Below are 18,676 nucleotides of genomic sequence, written 5' to 3'. Positions count from 1 at the left end.
TAACAGTGGAAACAAACTTTTGACAAAATGAGGATAACTGTCTACCTCTAGAACAGTTTGAATTATAGTCATAGTATCTCAGTCCCTCACTTCTGTAACATGTTTTTCCAACTTTGTAATGAAATAAGTACCGCTCTATATTTAACTTAATACTTTATTACGCTCAGGATCACCACACTCAAATGTGAACACTTTATCTAGAGGTATAGCAGTCTGCTTTTTAAAGATGCTGTGTTCTATATGGAGAGATATTCCATGTTCTATATTTATATGTCTTCCATTAATTTCTAGTGCATCTCAGCTTTTGTAGTCATTAATCATTGCAGTACATATTCTTACCTTTGTGTTTTTCATATTGATTTGAAGAAATTCTCCTCATAGCGCCATTGAAAATGGGACTATACAGCTGTGTTTTTTCTAGTTAACAAATGCAAACAAACAAGCAAATAAACATCTCACTATTGCTGAAACATTTGATAATCTCCTGGGTAGCAGTGATTTTTAATGAAATACATTATTGTTTGCTCTTGTGCTTAACTGGATTTTGCCACTTCTGAGACTTTATTGCAAGCATGTCAGCTTTGATTATACATATAGGATCAATATAAATTCAGTCCATGTACCCATCTACATTTGATTGTTTTACAAGGTCTTTTCTTACCTTTGGACAGGTTCCTAAGTTCATAGGTGTGTGGTAGGCTAGCAATCACAAGTGTCTTTTTAAGCCTAGCCATGCGTCCCAAATCTCTGACAAGTTCTGGTACCCTTGATAAGTGTAAGCAGGGGCTTGGGAGATGAAACCTTTACAAGCAGGGGCCTGGGAGAGGAGCCATTTACAGGTTACCTGTGGCTACTAGAAACATAGGTGCCATGGGATGACTGCCCTTTCCCCATCCAGTTACACTTGAATTGGGTTAGGAAGCAACTCTGGTTCATATTGATGGGGAGCCTGTTCCATTGAAGGGATAGTCTGTGGGATACATACCCCTCTCTCCTGCAGATCCTATTTATATCACAGACAAGCTTTAAGTCTTTAGAATGGTTAATTCTGGTGCTGTTTGTTTTGTGGATACTTGCAATTAATTGCAGAGGTTATGATTGGCAGAAGAGTGCTTTAAGTTTATGGCAAAATGTTAAATAAAGTAGCAGTAATGAAGTGTTACATTTGTATTCAATATTTTTTGTGTGTCATTTTTCCTCTTTGTGCAGAAGTTAACAAATCAACAAAACATTCTTGAGATTCCACCACTCACTTCAGAGGAAACTGAAAAAATGATTGACTACTGGCTAGAAAGAAACTGCCGGAGACTAAATTCCAACCAAAAACACCTGCTACTGGAGGCGTGCAGAGCTTGCCCAGCACCCCTTTTTCTAAAATGTGCATTTAGTGAGTCATGTGGGTGGACATCATTTAGCTCAAGCACTGAAACCCATCTGCCAGAGACGCTCTTCAATATGTATTCATGGCTGTTTAACAGACTGGAAAAGGACCATGGGGAATATATTGTGAAAAGGGTGACTATTCTAATCACAGTGTCCAGAAATGGAATTACACTGGAAGAGCTGCTTGACCTTTTGTCGCTAGATGAAACAGTAATACAAGAAGTTCAGCGTTCACAAAAACTGTCAGTTACAAGATTTCCTTTGCTTTTATGGATAAGGTTCCAGAAAGATTTGGGAATCCATTTAGTAGAGCAGAGAACAGATAACACATATGTTTATAACTGGGCTCACTCATCCTTCAGAGAATTCTGTATAGGCAAATATTTAAAATCAAAGGACTTACAATTTTCAGTGCATGCAGTTATGGCAGATTACTTCTTGGGAAAAAGAATCCCACCTGGTGTTAGAAGCCCAAATGCGTATGATACGGCAGAACATATTGCTATGCCACTGGCTTGGGTTGTGAAGAAAAACTTGAAGGTCAGTTACACATTTAATTATCGCAAACTGCATGGAATATCATACCACCTCATTAAATCCAATCAAGCAGCTACCCTGACAAATGAATGCTGTTTTAACTATGAGTTTCTTCTACACAAAGCATGGGCCTTGTCCATTCTTGATACTGAACAGGATCTGAAAGCAGCAATGTCTTCTGAAAGGTATGATTACTGATGTTACACTAAAATGGTTCTGCCTTTGTTTATAATATGTTGCCATTATTTCCGTTAAATTTGAACTCATGGACCCCGTGTTACTTTACCTATCTGCATGTCAGTACTTCTTTTCTTTTATTGATTAACAATGTTGCCTTTTCCCAAATTTGGAGTATATTCACAGTACTCCATATATTGCAGACAAGTTGAAAGTGGTATAAACTGCTGTATGAAATATTATTCATAAAAAGATGCTTCATCCTAGAGTTAAAGACATAAATTTAAGTATATGTAGTAAATCACTGAATAAAAAATAAATGCACTTTGAATGAACCAGTTTTCTGGCACATATTAACCAGTGCTGAAATTGTGTACCGCCTACTCTAAATTATATTTACATAACTACAGTTCTCATTAGGAGCAACATTCTTGTACTCCTAGGTATGACAGTTGATCTCTGTGTGTTGATATTTTTAAGAATGTACACAGAACTGTGAATACATTGCATTCTTGCTAAATACATAGACTAAGTAATAAACTGTATCATAAATTGACTCCATTATTTAATGTGGTCCCTATCAGTTCAGCGAACAGCATTTTTCGTGCACTTACATAGAACATGCTGTTCGTCGAACTGTTCATACTGAGATCATGGTACAGCAAGGATTATATCAATAACCCACACCTGGGTGTGGGTAATGCGGGATTTACCCACGGTTGGCGTGGTTTGGTCCCGAGGGACCAAACAAAGACAACCGTGGGTAAATCCCACATTACCCACACCCAGAAGTGGGTTATTGCTATTATACTATGACATTATTTAAGAAAAGAAATAATTACTTTTCTTAAATAATGGCATTGTATAATGCCTCTTTGCTGCCCTTCCGCAGCTGTCTGGCATCCATGGCAGTTCTGATGTACTGCGCATGCCTACGCAGTACATCAGAGCTGTGGCCAAAAGCAACGGAGAAAGCAAGATCTCCAAAGAAGATGTCCAAGGAAGCTATAGTGGCACTTTATTTGGCCCTTATCAGATCCATCAATTAGTATAGTGTCCCCCTTTGGCATGTACCAGACTTGACATTTGCAACAGTTGGAACAGGTTCCTTACCAGGAAAATCCAGGGTAAAAACACACTGTCCTGTATGGACTGCCTTAAAGCCATGTCTCTATACTCATCTCCTACAGGTTACTGAGAGGCATTCTATTCCTGGCATACAAGGCATCCTCAAATCCAACTCTGATGTATCTATTGCACATTCATAAAATGAACAGCATCAGAACCACTAAATCCAAGGATTTAAATTTTGCTTGTGACATAAATAAGACATGTTGGTCAGACAGACATTTGTTTCAGAGGATCCACATACTCTGGAACAGGCTCCCCATCCATGTGAATTAGAGTGCATCCCCAACCATATTTAAGTGTAACCTTAACCAGTGAATGGAAAATTAGAAATTCTCTCTGGGTCTTAGAAGCAGACAGTAATGCCCAAACTAACATACCCCCCCAACACATTACCTCGAGAAACTTCATAACATACCCCCTCCTTATAAATGCCTGTGGTACGTAGGGACACAACTGGGTTGGAGTCACAGCTAGGCTTATAAAGGCCCTGGTGGTAGTTAGGTTTACAGGTTCATAGGTATACACTGGGCTATCATGTAATTTAAATCAAAGTCTTTGGCTGATTTCACTTTTGAGCTTTTCCAGAATGTGGTAAACCTTTTTTTCTATTTCTTCAGTTGTTTTTGAATCCAAATTGCTACAAATATGTATGTTTATTTAGCTGCATCTAATGCCATACAGTTTTTTTAGGAACATAAAGAAGAGCATCTGGTGGCATTATGAAACTGAATCCAAAGCTCTTGTAATTTTTTTCAGCTGCTCAAGGTACAGCATGGCACACCAATATACAACTGAAGCCTGTACTTTGGTTGAATTATTGAGTTTATATTTTGATTTTTTTCAAATGTGCTGCAGATCTTTCTTTTTTCATTCAGGTGAGCAATCCTGCCTTTGTACCCAATGCATAATGTATGGCACCCTGCACAATGTACAGTATCCTATTCCATTATTAAACTGCATCCTGAGTGCTTCAAATTCAGCTATGCAAGTCAGTGCAAAGATTTACTATTTTACTTCCTAATTATTCTTTTAATCCTACTATGTCATTGTTTAACTGCACAATAAAATGTTTATTATGGTGTCTTGTCTGACTCTAAGCTTTTTCATTTTTCAGTTCAGTTTAAATCAAAATGCTCACACAGCATTCTCTGCCACTATATACTAATAAAATATTGCAAGTGCTATGCAAGCTAGTATTCAACACTGCCAAATGCTTGCTGCTAATTTGGCTTGCATACATTTCACCGACTGCTATCACAAAGGTCTTATTACTTATAACCTGAACTTGCGGGCTTACTGCTGCTTGATTTACACTGTAACCAGATATGCAGCTTGTCATATTTCCTCAATTGTTTTATGCAACTATCTTAATACATTATGTATTAACTTTCAGTCTTCCTATTGTACTGTCTTGTGGAGCCGAGGCCTTCACTGAAAAGGCCATCTTCCCCATTAAGAAATACAAACAAACAAATGAATACATAAAATAAAAATAAGTTGTCATGACGAAAATTATAATAATAACATTTTTGCAAGTACAGTGCTGATCAGGGGCAGCTTGTGGTAAAGGCTGCTGGACTGCAATACCCCCCCCCCCCAGCTAAAAAGAGGAAAAAAAAGAAATGTTCTAACTCAGATGGTCAACTGTTATTGTTTTTAAATTAAAAAAATAGTAGTTGATTTCTTTTGTGTTCCAGGCCGTCGGAACTCCATGCATGAAGAGGGGTGCCAAGGATATACTAAACAAACAAAAAATCTGCTTCTTACAATTACAAGGCTGTTTTAAAAATAGTCCAGTATTAGGCTTTGTGATCATCAGCTGGGTTTGATTGTCTGCATTCAGCAATAACAGAAGCATCGCTGAATGAGCTATTCACCAGACTATTGCATGATGCAACGAGGAGCCCTTCCTATTGGCTCAGGCTGCCCTGCCTCAGGTGTCTGAGGCAGCCTGAGGCAGGAAGAAGGAAGCTCAAGTGGTGGAAAAGTTTTTATTTATTTAATTTAAAGTTTTTTTTTTCAGGCACCATGTGAGCTTATTTTACCTCACATTTACAGCTACCCATCTGAGAAGCATTGTTCTCCAGACATAAAACTGAACAGTGTAATCTACATCATGTGATAAATGAAACATATTTCTTTATCGCAATATGTAATGCAGATTACTAAGTGGTAATTCACTTCCTTTACTTTTTATTTATTTATTTATTCACTAATTCTTTGTTGGCAGGGTTAGTCCAAAAGGCTGGTGACCTCTTTTCATGGGGACCTGAGGTGGTGTTTATATTAGGAAAAATTTGCCAGGGGATTGGGGAACTTCCTCTACTTGATGTTGTTGCAAGTGGGATGCATTTTGCATGAACACTTTTTGTTTCTGTTCCAAGTGCAGAGGCAGCCCAGAGAAATAGGAAGGAAGGTGAGAGAGAGAAGGAGATAATGGAGTGGTGAGAGAAATGGAGGCAAAAGCAAATAGCGAGATCAGAGAAGTTGTGCAGGTACAGAGGAGTTGTTTCAAAGAAATCTGTTTGATGGAGATGTGTTGGTAAATGATGGATGTATAATGAAAACCCCCCAGTTGGGAGGGTTGCAGGATGATTTACTTAAAGAAATGATGATGCAGAGTGAGCCAGAAAATGGAGGAGATGTTTTCTAGGGGGAAATTATGGAGAAAACACAAAAGGAGGATGCAGAGACATTCTTGAAGACTAGTGGTGAGATGGAAAAGAAAACATACAGAGAAAGTAAAAGATGGCAAAGGGGGAGTAGCAGAACAGAAGGTAGAAATAATGAAAAATGGAAGTATGTGATAAGGATTCAAAGTAAAGAAGAAAAAGAAATGGAGAAGTTTGAATCATGGTACAATTTAATAGCTTCCTTGGGTGTAAAAACACATGAGGTAAGAGCATTTATTCTTATTAACAAAGAAACATTTTGTGACATTGTATCTGAGACTGTTTTTCAATGGAAAACTTTCTTAGAGAAGATGAAAAAAGAAAGCCTGTTAACACATGGAACCTTTATAAGATAAAAGCTTTTACAGGGAAACAAAGAAAATTCATGTACAATTTTGAACAGATGTGGAAAGATAGACTGAAATGTTATTTGAAAACTTTAAGTAAGTAAGTGCTGGACATTGCAAAACTTTATGATAAAAGGGGTTTATGGACTGGTGAAATACGAATTGTAATATTGTGTTAAAACAGAAAGAAAAAAAAATCATACATATACAAAGGATGATAAATGTGGAGGGGAATAGGGGTGTCATAAAATACTGGGGACAACCCAAAACATGTTTCTGTGAAAAAGTAGGACATTTGGTAAGTAACTGCGATAAAAGAAAATGTTATATTTGTGGGGAAATGGGACATGATGTAAAAAAGTTAATTGAAATGCCATAAATGTAACAAAATTGGATATTTATGCATAGATTGCAAAAAATGAAAATAAAAGTAAAGAAAAGGAAAAGGAAATACAAGAAAATGAACAAAGACCAGAAGTCTTAGAAGTAGTAGAAATAGAAGAAAAATAGATAAGGACAAATAATAAACAGGACATAGAAGAAGATTCTGAAATAAGTGATAAAGAAGTCATAAATTGGGAAGCAGTAAAATAAAAAAAATTATATAGGTAAAAGACAGAAAAAGAAAATTAAAATGGATAAGTACACAAGAAAAAAAAAAGAAAGGAAATAGATGAAAAAGAATATATACAGCTATGGAGTTTGTATAATGGTTAAGGTGTTTGACTCACAGACATAAGGTACAGTGCTTGCTTCTCACCTTCCACAGGGAAACTGGCTAGGTTTAGAATGGCCTACTAAGAAAGCTAGCCTAGTAATTAGCTATGAATGTATGAAACCATGATTCAAAGGGGAAATGAAAATTTTAGAATGCTTTCTGTGTTGTGACTAGAATTAAGAAAATAGTAAGGAGACTAGGGATGTTGGAATGTTATAATATGTGTGATGCAGATGTAATTATATTCGAAGACACAAGCTTTTTAACAAATGAAGAAATATTACAGAGACACTATAGGGACAAAAGATTATCTGGAATGTGGGAAAAGACAGATGGTCAGGAATAGCTGTAGTCTGTAGAAATAAAGTAAAGATATTGGGCCGGATTCACGAAGGCTTGCACGGAGTCTAAGAGTAGTGTAAGACTCCATGCAGCCTTCGCGATCCAGGAACAGCCCAAAGTCCGTGTAAGAGACAAGCTAAAACGGCTCTTACACGGAGTGGGCGTGGATAAGCAAATCACCTCACTTGCAGCCGAATAGCATGCAAATGAGGATGATTAGCGATCCAGGAAGCCCAGAACAGCCCGTGTAAGAGCCGTTTTAGCTGCAGAAATGTACTCAGTTGACAACTGAGCACGTTTCGCAAACCGCAATGGAGCCATGTCAGCTCCAAATAAAGGGTGCATATGTGTCAGGCAGCATGCTAATGGCCAAATATGTGGCCATTGGCAAGGTAACCGGATGCAAATATCTTAAAAATATAATTTTTTTTTTCGGTGATCACCGTTTAAACCCAGCGCAGCCCCGCGCAAACGGGCTGCGCTGTATAAAACATAAAAACGAAGGTTTTAAACCTACAAATGTGGGTTTTATGCAATACATGGAATGTCAATGCAGGGACCAGCAGACCAAAACCAACATGGCCACCGTGTAGTGGTTGCTAAGGGGGGAAGCTGAGTCTAAGAGATGTAACTAAGCATTAGTAGGCAATCTGATGCAAATGAGTGTTAGGATACTGAATTCCACTGTCACATAGCAAATGAGCACAGTCTGAGTAGTATAAGAGTTACAGAAGGGGAGGAACAGAGTAGGAGATAGGTGACATCACAGGGGGAATGGTAGAAAGAAATGCAGTTCATTGGTGGTCAGAGTTACATGACAGATGTCAGACAGATATCATGGAAAGAGGTGTGCCACTAAATAAGCATGAGAAAGTCAAGAAATGGAAGGTGTACACTGTTGCCTACACCAAAGTTTCTTGCTGGGTGTGTATGCGCACGTGTGCGCGCCATGAAGCGCGAGTAAGGCAGTGTGCGCATGTGTAAGGCAGACTGAGCATGTGGGAGCGTGTTGGGAGATGTTTAACACTGTTTGTGTGGGCGTGCACGCGTTTTAATCCGAATAAGCAGATTCTGAACCATGTAAGTATGTGTGCGCGCGTGTAAGCCACTGTGAGCGTGTTTCTGCTGGTTTGCACACGGCTCCTCCCTGAGGAAACAGAGAGGAAAAAGGAAGCAACAGATTTAGTAGGAAGCTAGCAGGGAATACTGCTGGAGCTAGCAGGTGAAAACAATTAGATGCAGGCAATTACACAGGCAGAATAGTAGCCCAGCCCAGCACTTAAAACTCTGCAAACAGCAGTGCAGGATGTTTCTCTCAAGAGACACTGCAGGACAGGAGTTAAGTTATCAGAAGTGAAAACTGAAAAAGCTGAACTCAGAGCAGAAATGTTAGGGGCTGCCATAGCTGTCATAATGAGGCATAGGCGACTTGCTGAGGGTGGTGACAATGCAGATGGTGCCAGACAACCCACAGTGAGGAGACGGAGAAGAGTGTACAGGCCCAGGGTCATCTACCACGGGTTACATGAGCTGGAGATAGTAGAGCGCTATAGAGTGGACAGAGACCTCCTGCAGCAAATAGTGGAGCTGTGCAGGCCACGCCTCACACACAGAACCAACAGTGGGGAACCCATCCCAGTGGAAACCAAGGTATGTGTTGGCCTAAGAATACTAGCAACAGGTGCCTTCCAGAGACCAACTGGTGATATGATGGGGATATCACAGGCATCAGCCTCCAGGGTACTGCACCAGTTCCTGGATGCCATGTCAGCACATGTCGGTGATCATGTATATTTCCCCAATGCCCGTGAGGTATTGGCCAGCAATATGCGTCTCTTCCAGCAAATAGCGGAATACCCTGAGGTAGTGGGTGCAATAGACTTCACGCACATACGCATCAAAGCACCAGCCAGTGAGCGGGGTAGGGCATACATCAACTGCAAGGGCTTCCCCTCCATCAACTGCCAGGTCGTGTGTGATGCCCAGGGCATAATAATGAATGTGTGCGCTGGCTGTCCTGGGAGCTACCATGATTCCCACATCTGGCATTTGACGCAGCTGTACCAGACATTTGCCAATGGGGACATCCCGCACGGACACCTAGTGGGGGATGCAGGTTATGCACTGGAGCCGTGGCTGATGACACCCATCAGAAACGCACACATGCCTGAACAGGAATGCCATAATGAGGCACACGCACAAACACGTAATGTAATAGAGCGTGTGTTTGGGCTGCTCAAGTCACGGTTCCAGTGTCTGGACACATCTGGTGGAGCCTTGCAGTACACACCAACTACATGTACCCAAATTGTCATGGTATGTGCTATGATACATAATATGATCTTGCAAAAACAGCTGCAGCAGGACCAGCATAGGGCCGGGCCAAACAGCCCCCCATCATTGCCAAGGCCATCACAGGCAGAGCGTGACTCGGAGGAGGAACAACCTGAGCCTGCCCCAGTAGGCAGAAGGAGGCATGCCCAGTATGCCCTGGCTTTGGCAAAGAGGCAATGCATAGCACATACACTGGCTCAGTAGGAACCCTGGGAATGATACCCCTCTCTGACTCACTCATATAGTAACAGGGATGCCTAACATGACACAACCTGCTCTCAAACATGTACAGGGAAGTGTAATATGCGCATCCGACAGAGGCAGCCCTGCAGCACCACCTGAGGCATGAATGCTATGTGTTAAGTAATGTAACACCATGTACTATATGCACACCTGAGGACCCTGACTAACATCCTACCCTCACCAAGCATCATGCCACAACATGACAATGAGATGATCAAGTGCAATAATTGACTGAAGTATCGCAGTTAGTCAAAGGGGATCCAATGTGTGCCAGTCTGGGATGACATGCTGAGCATGACATGATGCACCACCTGCTAGGACTGGCGTGCACCTATCAGTGCAGGCCGTATGGATACTGGCAAAGGCTGTTGTTACCCACAGTGTGCCCTGAATAGGTAAGGCTCAAAACACAAACCTATCTCCATAGGTATCAGAAGGGATAAGAATAAGATAAGGGATAAGTCGAAACAGCAAGATGCATGCAGTCTAAACTTACCCAGTATGGAGAATGTTGATATCTGCGCTGTAACAGAAAACTGAGTCAAGGCACCCTAACACTACCAGGTTACACCTCATACTGTGCTGTACAGCCTCAAAATATGGAACAAGCTACTAAAGGAGGGTGACTAGCAAGAATTGTCAAGGATAACCACACCCCCATGTTGGTACCACAGCAAAAAGCAGCATGGACTAGCCATGGTCAAGTAACAGTGGCTAAAACTGCCCCCCAGTTTATAGCCTGCTACAGACTACTGTCCCAACACCAGGAACTGCACCTGGCCTATGCTGGAATACATGAATATATCAAGTCCTCCAAACCACATTGTATTGGGTGACTGAAAATACCCAGACATAGACTGGGAGCATTATACTAGCTCCAACAGTGTAGGACAAAAGTTCATAGAATCCATAAACCAAAAGGTCCAGGAACAACGTACCACTCCCACAATAGGGGTAAGCATACTGGATGTGATAATCAGCAACATGGGTACTGGATGGCAAGATGAGAAGTGTATTGCTCACTGGTAAAACCAGACCATAGAGTAATCACACTGGATATACAAATCCTGACCACAGTCCCTGGCCAGAAAACCACAGTGGAAACCATGTGTAAAGCAATATTTGCACTCCTCCAAACTGATGTGGAATCCATTAAAGGTCCTGTGCAGGTGCAAAATATGGGCCACACCTCAGAACCTGTAGTACAGCCATTCCATGAACACTGCCAGGAATGCTTGGATTATGCAATCCTAAATTAAAACAAGACACAATGCCATACACGCAGGAATCTGGCATGGTGGACACCAGCCATAACCAAACCATGCAAGAGAATGAGGAAGCTACTACATGATAGAGCAAACATAAACAATGAAGTAATCACTGATCAGTAGTATGGCAATAAAATCTGTCCACACATACAATCCACTAAGGCCAGCCACAACAAGTTGAATCTGTGAATCCTGAGGCAATGTTACACCTGCCCCAAGTACACAGACAATCCCCAACTCCACCCAAGAAAAACAAATATATGTGAGAGATGCAACCATCTATCCAAACTAGACGCTGAGCTCCCTCAACTCAGTAGTCCCAAAACTAGTCAGGAGGAGAAGGTAACCACACATACCACAAACACAGTCCCACATAGACCTATCACAACTGCAAACCAAACACATAAACACAGAAAAACATTCCCGGAGGCACAAATTACAAACACAGCACACCAACAGAGGCCTCTAAAGCAGACACCCAATCAAACAACCTCCAAACATAGCACATGCAACACATAGTACACAAAGCTGCTGTGCCAAACAGTCACAGGCCAGAAGGAGAAACAACATGCGTGATACAGTTGTAATAGGTGACTCCATAGTCAGACACACTGCTGTCCTGCACACCAGACTGAACAAGGGAAAGGGTACAGTAAGCTGCCTGTAGGCTGCCACAACGCCACATAACAGAAGTATGCAGGTCACTCCAAAGCAAGTAGAAATATGATGCAGTCATAGTCCATGCTGGTGTGAATGACCTGAGATGTACCTCCCTAGACTACATGAAAAGAGACATAGATGAGCTCTCTGATTATGTAGTCCAGGCCGGTATGACACTCACCGTTTGCAGCATCCTACCCTTACCAAGAATAATGCCACAGTACAAACATGGAATGATCAGTCATAGCAAGTGGCACACTTACTGGTGTCATTCCAAGGGGATCAAATGTCTGTCTGCTTGGGATGTCATGCTTGACAAGCCACGCAGCTGTTGTTGGGATGGCTTGCACCTGTTACCCCTGGGCGTCTGGATATTGGATAAGGCCTTTGCCACCTCCATAGAGCCTTTTGTAGGCAAGGCTGAAAAGACTGACCCACCACCCTAGAAAACATAAGTGGAAAGAAACATAAGGGTAATGCTGACCAATGCCAGATGTGTAAACCCCAATATGCATGCTCCCAAGGCCATCCCCAGTATGGAGAACATTGATGTCTGTGCAGTGACAGAAACCTACTGCAAGCCTCCTGACAGCACACCAGCACTACCAGGTTATACCATATATCATGTGTCATGGCCCCAAAACCTGGAACAAAACATAAAAGGAGGGTGAATATCCATATTCAGCACAGACACCCATACGTCCAGGTAACTGACAATGCACAAGGCATTGGAGTCCACCCATGTGCACGTAACTGTAGGCAAGACTGCTGTACAGTCTGTAGCATGCTACAGACCACGCTCTCACACACAGGAACCCCACCCAGCCATCCTGAAGACACTGGACAGTATGAATGTCCCACCAAATACCAAACAAGGTACCACAAATTACCACATAGGTGGTAAACCATTATGTATGGAAGGAGTAACCAGGGACCTAGGGACACAAGTGGACAGTAACCTGTTATGTGACACCCACATTGCCAATGTGGCTATGAAGACTGTCTACATTTGACACCGTATCAGGAAAGGATTCACATCTACGTCAACAGAGGTCATTGTGCCCCTATACTGTTCTCTTATCACACCCATAATCTAGTACAATGCCTCATATGGGATGTACCTTACCTGACACCTGCAGCAGTTAGAAAGACCTCAAAGGTACCTCACCAAGAGGATAAAGGGTCTCAAATATATGTCATATGCTGCCTGGCTGTAGACACCCCAGCTGAATGCAGTCACATACTGCCTACACAGAGGCATTGCATGCCTGTTGTAGAAGGCCATGCCCAACACAGGAGTAATGGACATGCTCCACCCCAGAAAACTCAAAGCCATCGGAGCTGTGAGAGTGAGAGATGTCAACCTCAACAAATAATGAAATAGGATGTGCTGGTGGGACAGATACATAATCCAGAGGCTCCCCACACCCTGGACCAGAATCCCACTCCATGTTAGGCAGAGCCCCTCACTGACACTCTTCAACAGGAATCTTGCCAAGTGGATGGATGATTGTAGAGTTACACTGGGGGTCTTCACTGTGTCATGTCCAGACAGAGGCACAACAAAGCAAATCATAAATGGCCATAATATTCACATAGCAAGGGGTGGCAAAAGCCACACACACTCTGGCTAGGCTAACAAATGCCCTAGGGTGGATAGCCTAGTATGAACCTATGAACCTATGAAGATACACATTGTACAGGACACTAAGGATAATCCCAAGGCTTTCACAACTGATGGTAGGAACCATGTTGGGAATTCACAGATATGCTCTGAATCACACAAATATCACAAACACACACACATATTGCCAACATACATCCTGACAGGTGCAGTGCAAACTCCCAGAATGCAGAATATCTATCCCAGCAGACTGCTGGCCCCCTGACATTGCAGATGCTGAGGTAACAGCCAGCATCTACAAAGCAAAATACACAGCACCAATGGTATGAGATGGTGTCCTGGGCTTAGTGCAACATGGACTCCAAGATGAATGGAATGCCAAATCACACTACTGCTCAATGTCAGCCTTACCACAGAATATGTACCCAAAGAGCAGTGTACAACAACAGTGGTCCTTCTCAACAAAGGTGTTGCCTGAATGGATACTGAAAACTACTACCCCAGAATCCTGAGAAGCTCGGTCTGCACAGCTATGGAAAGGATCAGCATGTACCACAGACATAAAGATATTGGGGACCTACTGACACTGGACCCTACCCAGTGTGGCTTTCTTAAGTACAGATCCTGCCCCTAAACATGTTTGACTCAATTGAAACAGTCATTAAGGTCATTGATGAGGGCAATGTGGTCAACACAGCGTAGCTGGACCTTGCAAAGGCTTCTATACAATACCCTACGTGTTCATTATAGATAATCTCACCAGCTTAAATATAAACCCCTATGTCAGTAGAGGGGTTGCAAACCAGACCAAGGACAGAACAGACATGGTCAGACATGCTGCAGCCATGTCAGACTACAAACCAGATATAACTGGCATCCCACAAGCCTTGGTCCTGGGATCTCCCTCGTCTGGTATATATGTCCCATAGGTACAGGCAAACATGGAAGGACTGTGTCCGAACATGTTTGCAGAGGACTACAAACTGCTCACCAAATATGATCCACCAGCTGACACAAGCATCCCACAAAAGGGCCACATAGAAATAGACAACTGGTGCCATAGCCATGTCAGCAAGCTAATTGCAGAAAAGTGTATAGTCAACCTCCGTGGATATACAGTAAGTGCCCACCAATTACCACATAGGTGTTAACCCATTATGTAGTTAACATGTAATGAGAGACCTGGGGACACAAGGTGATAGATATCCTGCATTGGACAAACATGTGCTGTAGTGTTTACAGAAATATACCATATACCCACCTAATCATGAAGGTTGTCAGATCTAGATAAGGGGAGATCATCGTGGCTCTGCAGTCATCCTTCATCAGCGGTACAATTGACTACAATAGCCCCTGTGGGATGTACCTCAGCAGACACCTCCATCAACCGTAAAGTCCCCAACAGTACCTCACCAGGAGTATCAAAGAGCTTGCACAGATGCCATGTGTTGCCTGTGTTGCTGGTATCAATAAACATGCTGCACCTTGTACAATCTGAATGGCAGTGAGCTATGCACATGAGAGACCTGAACCCCAGCACTGACTTACATAGGACAAGCTGTACTGCATGGTCCATAACACAGAAGCTACCCCCACCCATGAGTGAACTCCCAGTACAGGCTACCCATAGAGTCACTTATCAATCTTCCTCAATAGGAATCTTGATGAGTGGATGGGAGATGGTAGCTTTATCCTGGGTATCACTGTCATGTCATAGGTAGACAGAGGCACAGTATACTAACCATGACATATGTCATGGCAAACTCCACTTACAATGTGTGTTGAAGGACAAACACACTCTCCAACTAGCATTAGACATGGACTAGGGCACATCACTAGTGTTTGCAAATGTACACCTATGTTGTGGAATACACTACCAATCTTGGACAAGCCTGGTTTAAGTAGTTCATATCTGAACAGAATGCAACATGGTCAGATGTACACAACTGGCCCCTAACCAGGCTGTTGTGCTCACTATCGAAATGTAAAGCAGTGATAGCACTAAAGCCCAGGATACTGTCCACCACAGTCAAAGTACTACCAGTACACTATACAGTACTACAGTGTTAGGTCAGTGTGAAAGGATGTTGACAACTGTATGCAAAGTATCCCATGCAAACACTGCAGGCACAGTATAATCCTGTTGTGTTCACACACAAAGCAGTTGTACAGTAACTACACAACATGACACACAACACACAACCATAAACGGGTGATATTTGTTGAAGTTCACACTCATCCACAAATGTGGTGGGCTGCAGAGTCCAACATATGGAATGCTCACACTGGGCATGCTCACACACGTTGATAAATGAGACATATGTCAGACAACATGCCATGGGAAGGCTGAACTGGGCATGCTCACACACTTAGGCCAAATCTCAGTTTAGCAGTTGGACACACATATCTGGTATTTTTACGTGTTATTTCAGGAACCAACCACATTACAGCAGTCTGCCCAGTGCACACAGTTAAATGACTACAGAGACATACGTGATATAGTGGATCCCTCCCATATGCAAACATCTTCCACAGATGCACAAGTTGTTCATACAAACAGGGAATGCTATGGCAGTAAAGATGTGCAAACAGTCTATCAGCAACAAATAATGTGCATTTGACAATTAAACATATGGGTGTAGAGGTCAACACTAGGCTGTTTGCCCTAGGGAATGACAGCTTAGCCAGAGTGTGCTTGGTGTCTGCCTCCCCACAGGATGCACATTCCCCTTTCTAAACACCAGTGATGTCAGCACCCTATAAGTACAGCAGGAGAAAAGAAACTTCCCAGTAATGTGAATAGCGCGCTCTGCTAATGTGTCTGTCATAACATAGTTAGGTAGGGGTTTGAATCCTGCAAATGCTCAGTGTGTGTGTGTGTGTGTGTGTGTGAGTGGGGTTGGTGTGTGTGTAAGTCTGTGGAAGAGAAATGTCCCTTTTGGCAACTGGGAAAACACAGAACAGGATGCACATTCCCCTTTCTAAACACTGATGATGTCAGCACTCTATAAGTACAGCAGGAGAAGAGAAACCTCCTAGTAATGCGAATAGCGTGCTGCGCTAATGCGTCAGTGTTATAACATAGTTAGGTAGGGGTTTGAATCCTGCAAGTGTGTGTGTTTGTCTGAGGGGGGTTAGTCTGTGTGCAATTGTGTGTGAGGGAAATGTCCCTTTTGGCAACTAGGAGAACAGACTACAGGATGCACATTCCCCTTTCTAAACACCGATGATGTCAGCACTCTATAAGTATAGCAGGAGAAGAGAAACCTCCCAGTAATGTGAGTAGCGCGCTCTGCCAATGCGTCTGTCTGTGTCATAACATAGGTAGGGGTTGGAATCCTGCAAATGGCAAGTGTGTGTTTGTTTGAGGGGGGTTAGTGTGTGTGAGGGAAATGTCCCCTTTGGCAACTAGAAGAACAGACTACAGGATGCACATTTCCCTTTCTAAACACTGATGATGTCAGCACCCTATAAGTATAGCAGGAGAAGGGAAACCTCCCAGTAATGCGAATAGCGCGCTCTGCTAATGCGTCCGTCTCAAGTGTCATAACACAGTTAGGTAGGGGTTTGAATCCTGCAGTGGCAAGTGTGTGTTTGTCTGAGGGGGGTTAGTGTGTGTGAGGGAAATGTCCCTTTTGGCAACTAGGAGAACAGACTACAGGATGCACATTTCCCTTTCTAAACACTGATGATGTCAGCACCCTATAAGTACAGCAAGAGAAGACAAACCTCCCAGTAATGCGAATAGCACACTTTGCTAATGTGTCCGTCTTGAGTATCATAACATAGTCAGATAGGGGTTTGAATCCTGCAAATGGCAAGTGTGTGTTTTTGGCTGAGGGGGGTTAGTGTGTGTGAGGACAATGTCCCTTTTGGCAACTAGGTGAACAGACTACAGGATGCACATTTCCCTTTCTAAACACTGATGATGTCAGCACCCTGTAAGTACAGCAAGAGAAGGGACCCCTCCCAGAATGCAAATAGCACACTCTGCTAATTTGTCCGTTCCAAGTGTCATAACATAGTCAGATAGGGTTTGAATCCTGCAAATGGTAAGTGTGTGTTTTTGGCTGAGGGGGGTTAGTGTGTGTGAGGACAATGTCCCTTTTAGCAACTAGGTGAACAGACTACAGGATGCACATTTCCCTTTCTAAACACTGATGATGTCAGCACCCTATAAGTACAGCAAGAGAAGGGAAACCTCCCAGTAATGCGAAGAGTGCGCTCTGCTAATGCGTCTGTCTCAAGTGTCATAATATAGTTAGGTAGGGGTTTGAATCCTACAAGTGTGTGTGTTTGTCTGAGGGGGGTTAGTGTGTGTGCAATTGTGTGTGAGGGAAATGTCCTTTTTGGCAACTAGGAGAACAGACTACAGGATGCACATTTCCCTTTCTAAACACCGATGATGTCAGCACCCTATAAGTACAGCAAGGGAAGGGAAACCTTCCAGTAATGCGAATAGTACACTCTGCTAATGTGTCCGTCTTGAGTGTCATAACATAGTCAGATAGGGTTTGAATCCTGCAATTGGCAAGTGTGTGTTTTTGGCTGAGGGGGGTTAGTGTGTGTGAGGAAAATGTCCCTTTTGGCAACTAGGTGAACAGACTACAGGATGCACAGTCCCCTTTCTAAACACTGTTCAGCTGAAGGCCATGGCTCTGGCACAAGTTGTCTGTTTCTATGATGCCCCTTTGGAAGATGCTTGTGTTGGCTGGAGAGTCAATTATGGTGGCCAGGTCGCAGTCATCTGCATATTTAGTCAGCCACAGTCCGTCCGTGTTGGCCTGTATCTCCAATAAATATATACCAAACAAGAGAGGTCCCAGGACTGAGCCTTGTGGGACACAACTCGTAACTAGTTTGGAGTCTGGCATGGCTCCAGCAATTCTAACCATGTGGGTTCTGTCCTTGAGCCACTGTGCAATCCATCTAGTGACATAGGGGCTTATATTTAAGCTGGTGAGCTTCTCTAGAATGCCCAAGTGGGGTATTGTTGTGAAGGCTTTTGCGAGGTCCAGGTAGGCTGTGTGAACCACCTTCCCCTCGTCAATGGCCTTGGTGACTGTTTCAAAGAAATCAACCAGGTTAAACCTGGTAGTGCTGGTGTGCTGTCAGTAGCCCTGAACCAGGCATCTGTTACTGCACAGATATCGATGTTCTCCATGCCAAGGAGTGTTTTGGGTGCATGCATCTGGAGGTTTAGACTTCTGGTGTTGGGTAGCACTACTCTTAGTTTCTTA

General features: G+C 42.8%; 1 protein-coding gene across 1 annotated transcript in view; it reads left to right on the top strand.

The window, feature by feature from the left end:
• Nucleotides 1-18,676, top strand: part of LOC122794919 (NACHT and WD repeat domain-containing protein 2-like) — a 1,236,179-nt gene that overhangs the window by 617,345 nt on the left and 600,158 nt on the right. Inside the window, exon 15 of the mRNA XM_044063511.1 lies at nt 1,210-2,105. Within this exon, the coding sequence (XP_043919446.1) occupies nt 1,210-2,105 (896 nt within the window). The remainder of the gene's footprint in view (nt 1-1,209; nt 2,106-18,676) is intronic.

The sequence above is a fragment of the Protopterus annectens genome, chromosome 2.part1 (genome assembly GCF_019279795.1).
Source record: "Protopterus annectens isolate FY-2018-M chromosome 2.part1, PAN1.0, whole genome shotgun sequence".
NCBI classification, from domain to species: Eukaryota; Metazoa; Chordata; order Ceratodontiformes; family Protopteridae; genus Protopterus; species Protopterus annectens.
Note: the sequence above shows the minus strand (reverse complement) of the source record. Positions and strands in the feature narration are given on the sequence as shown.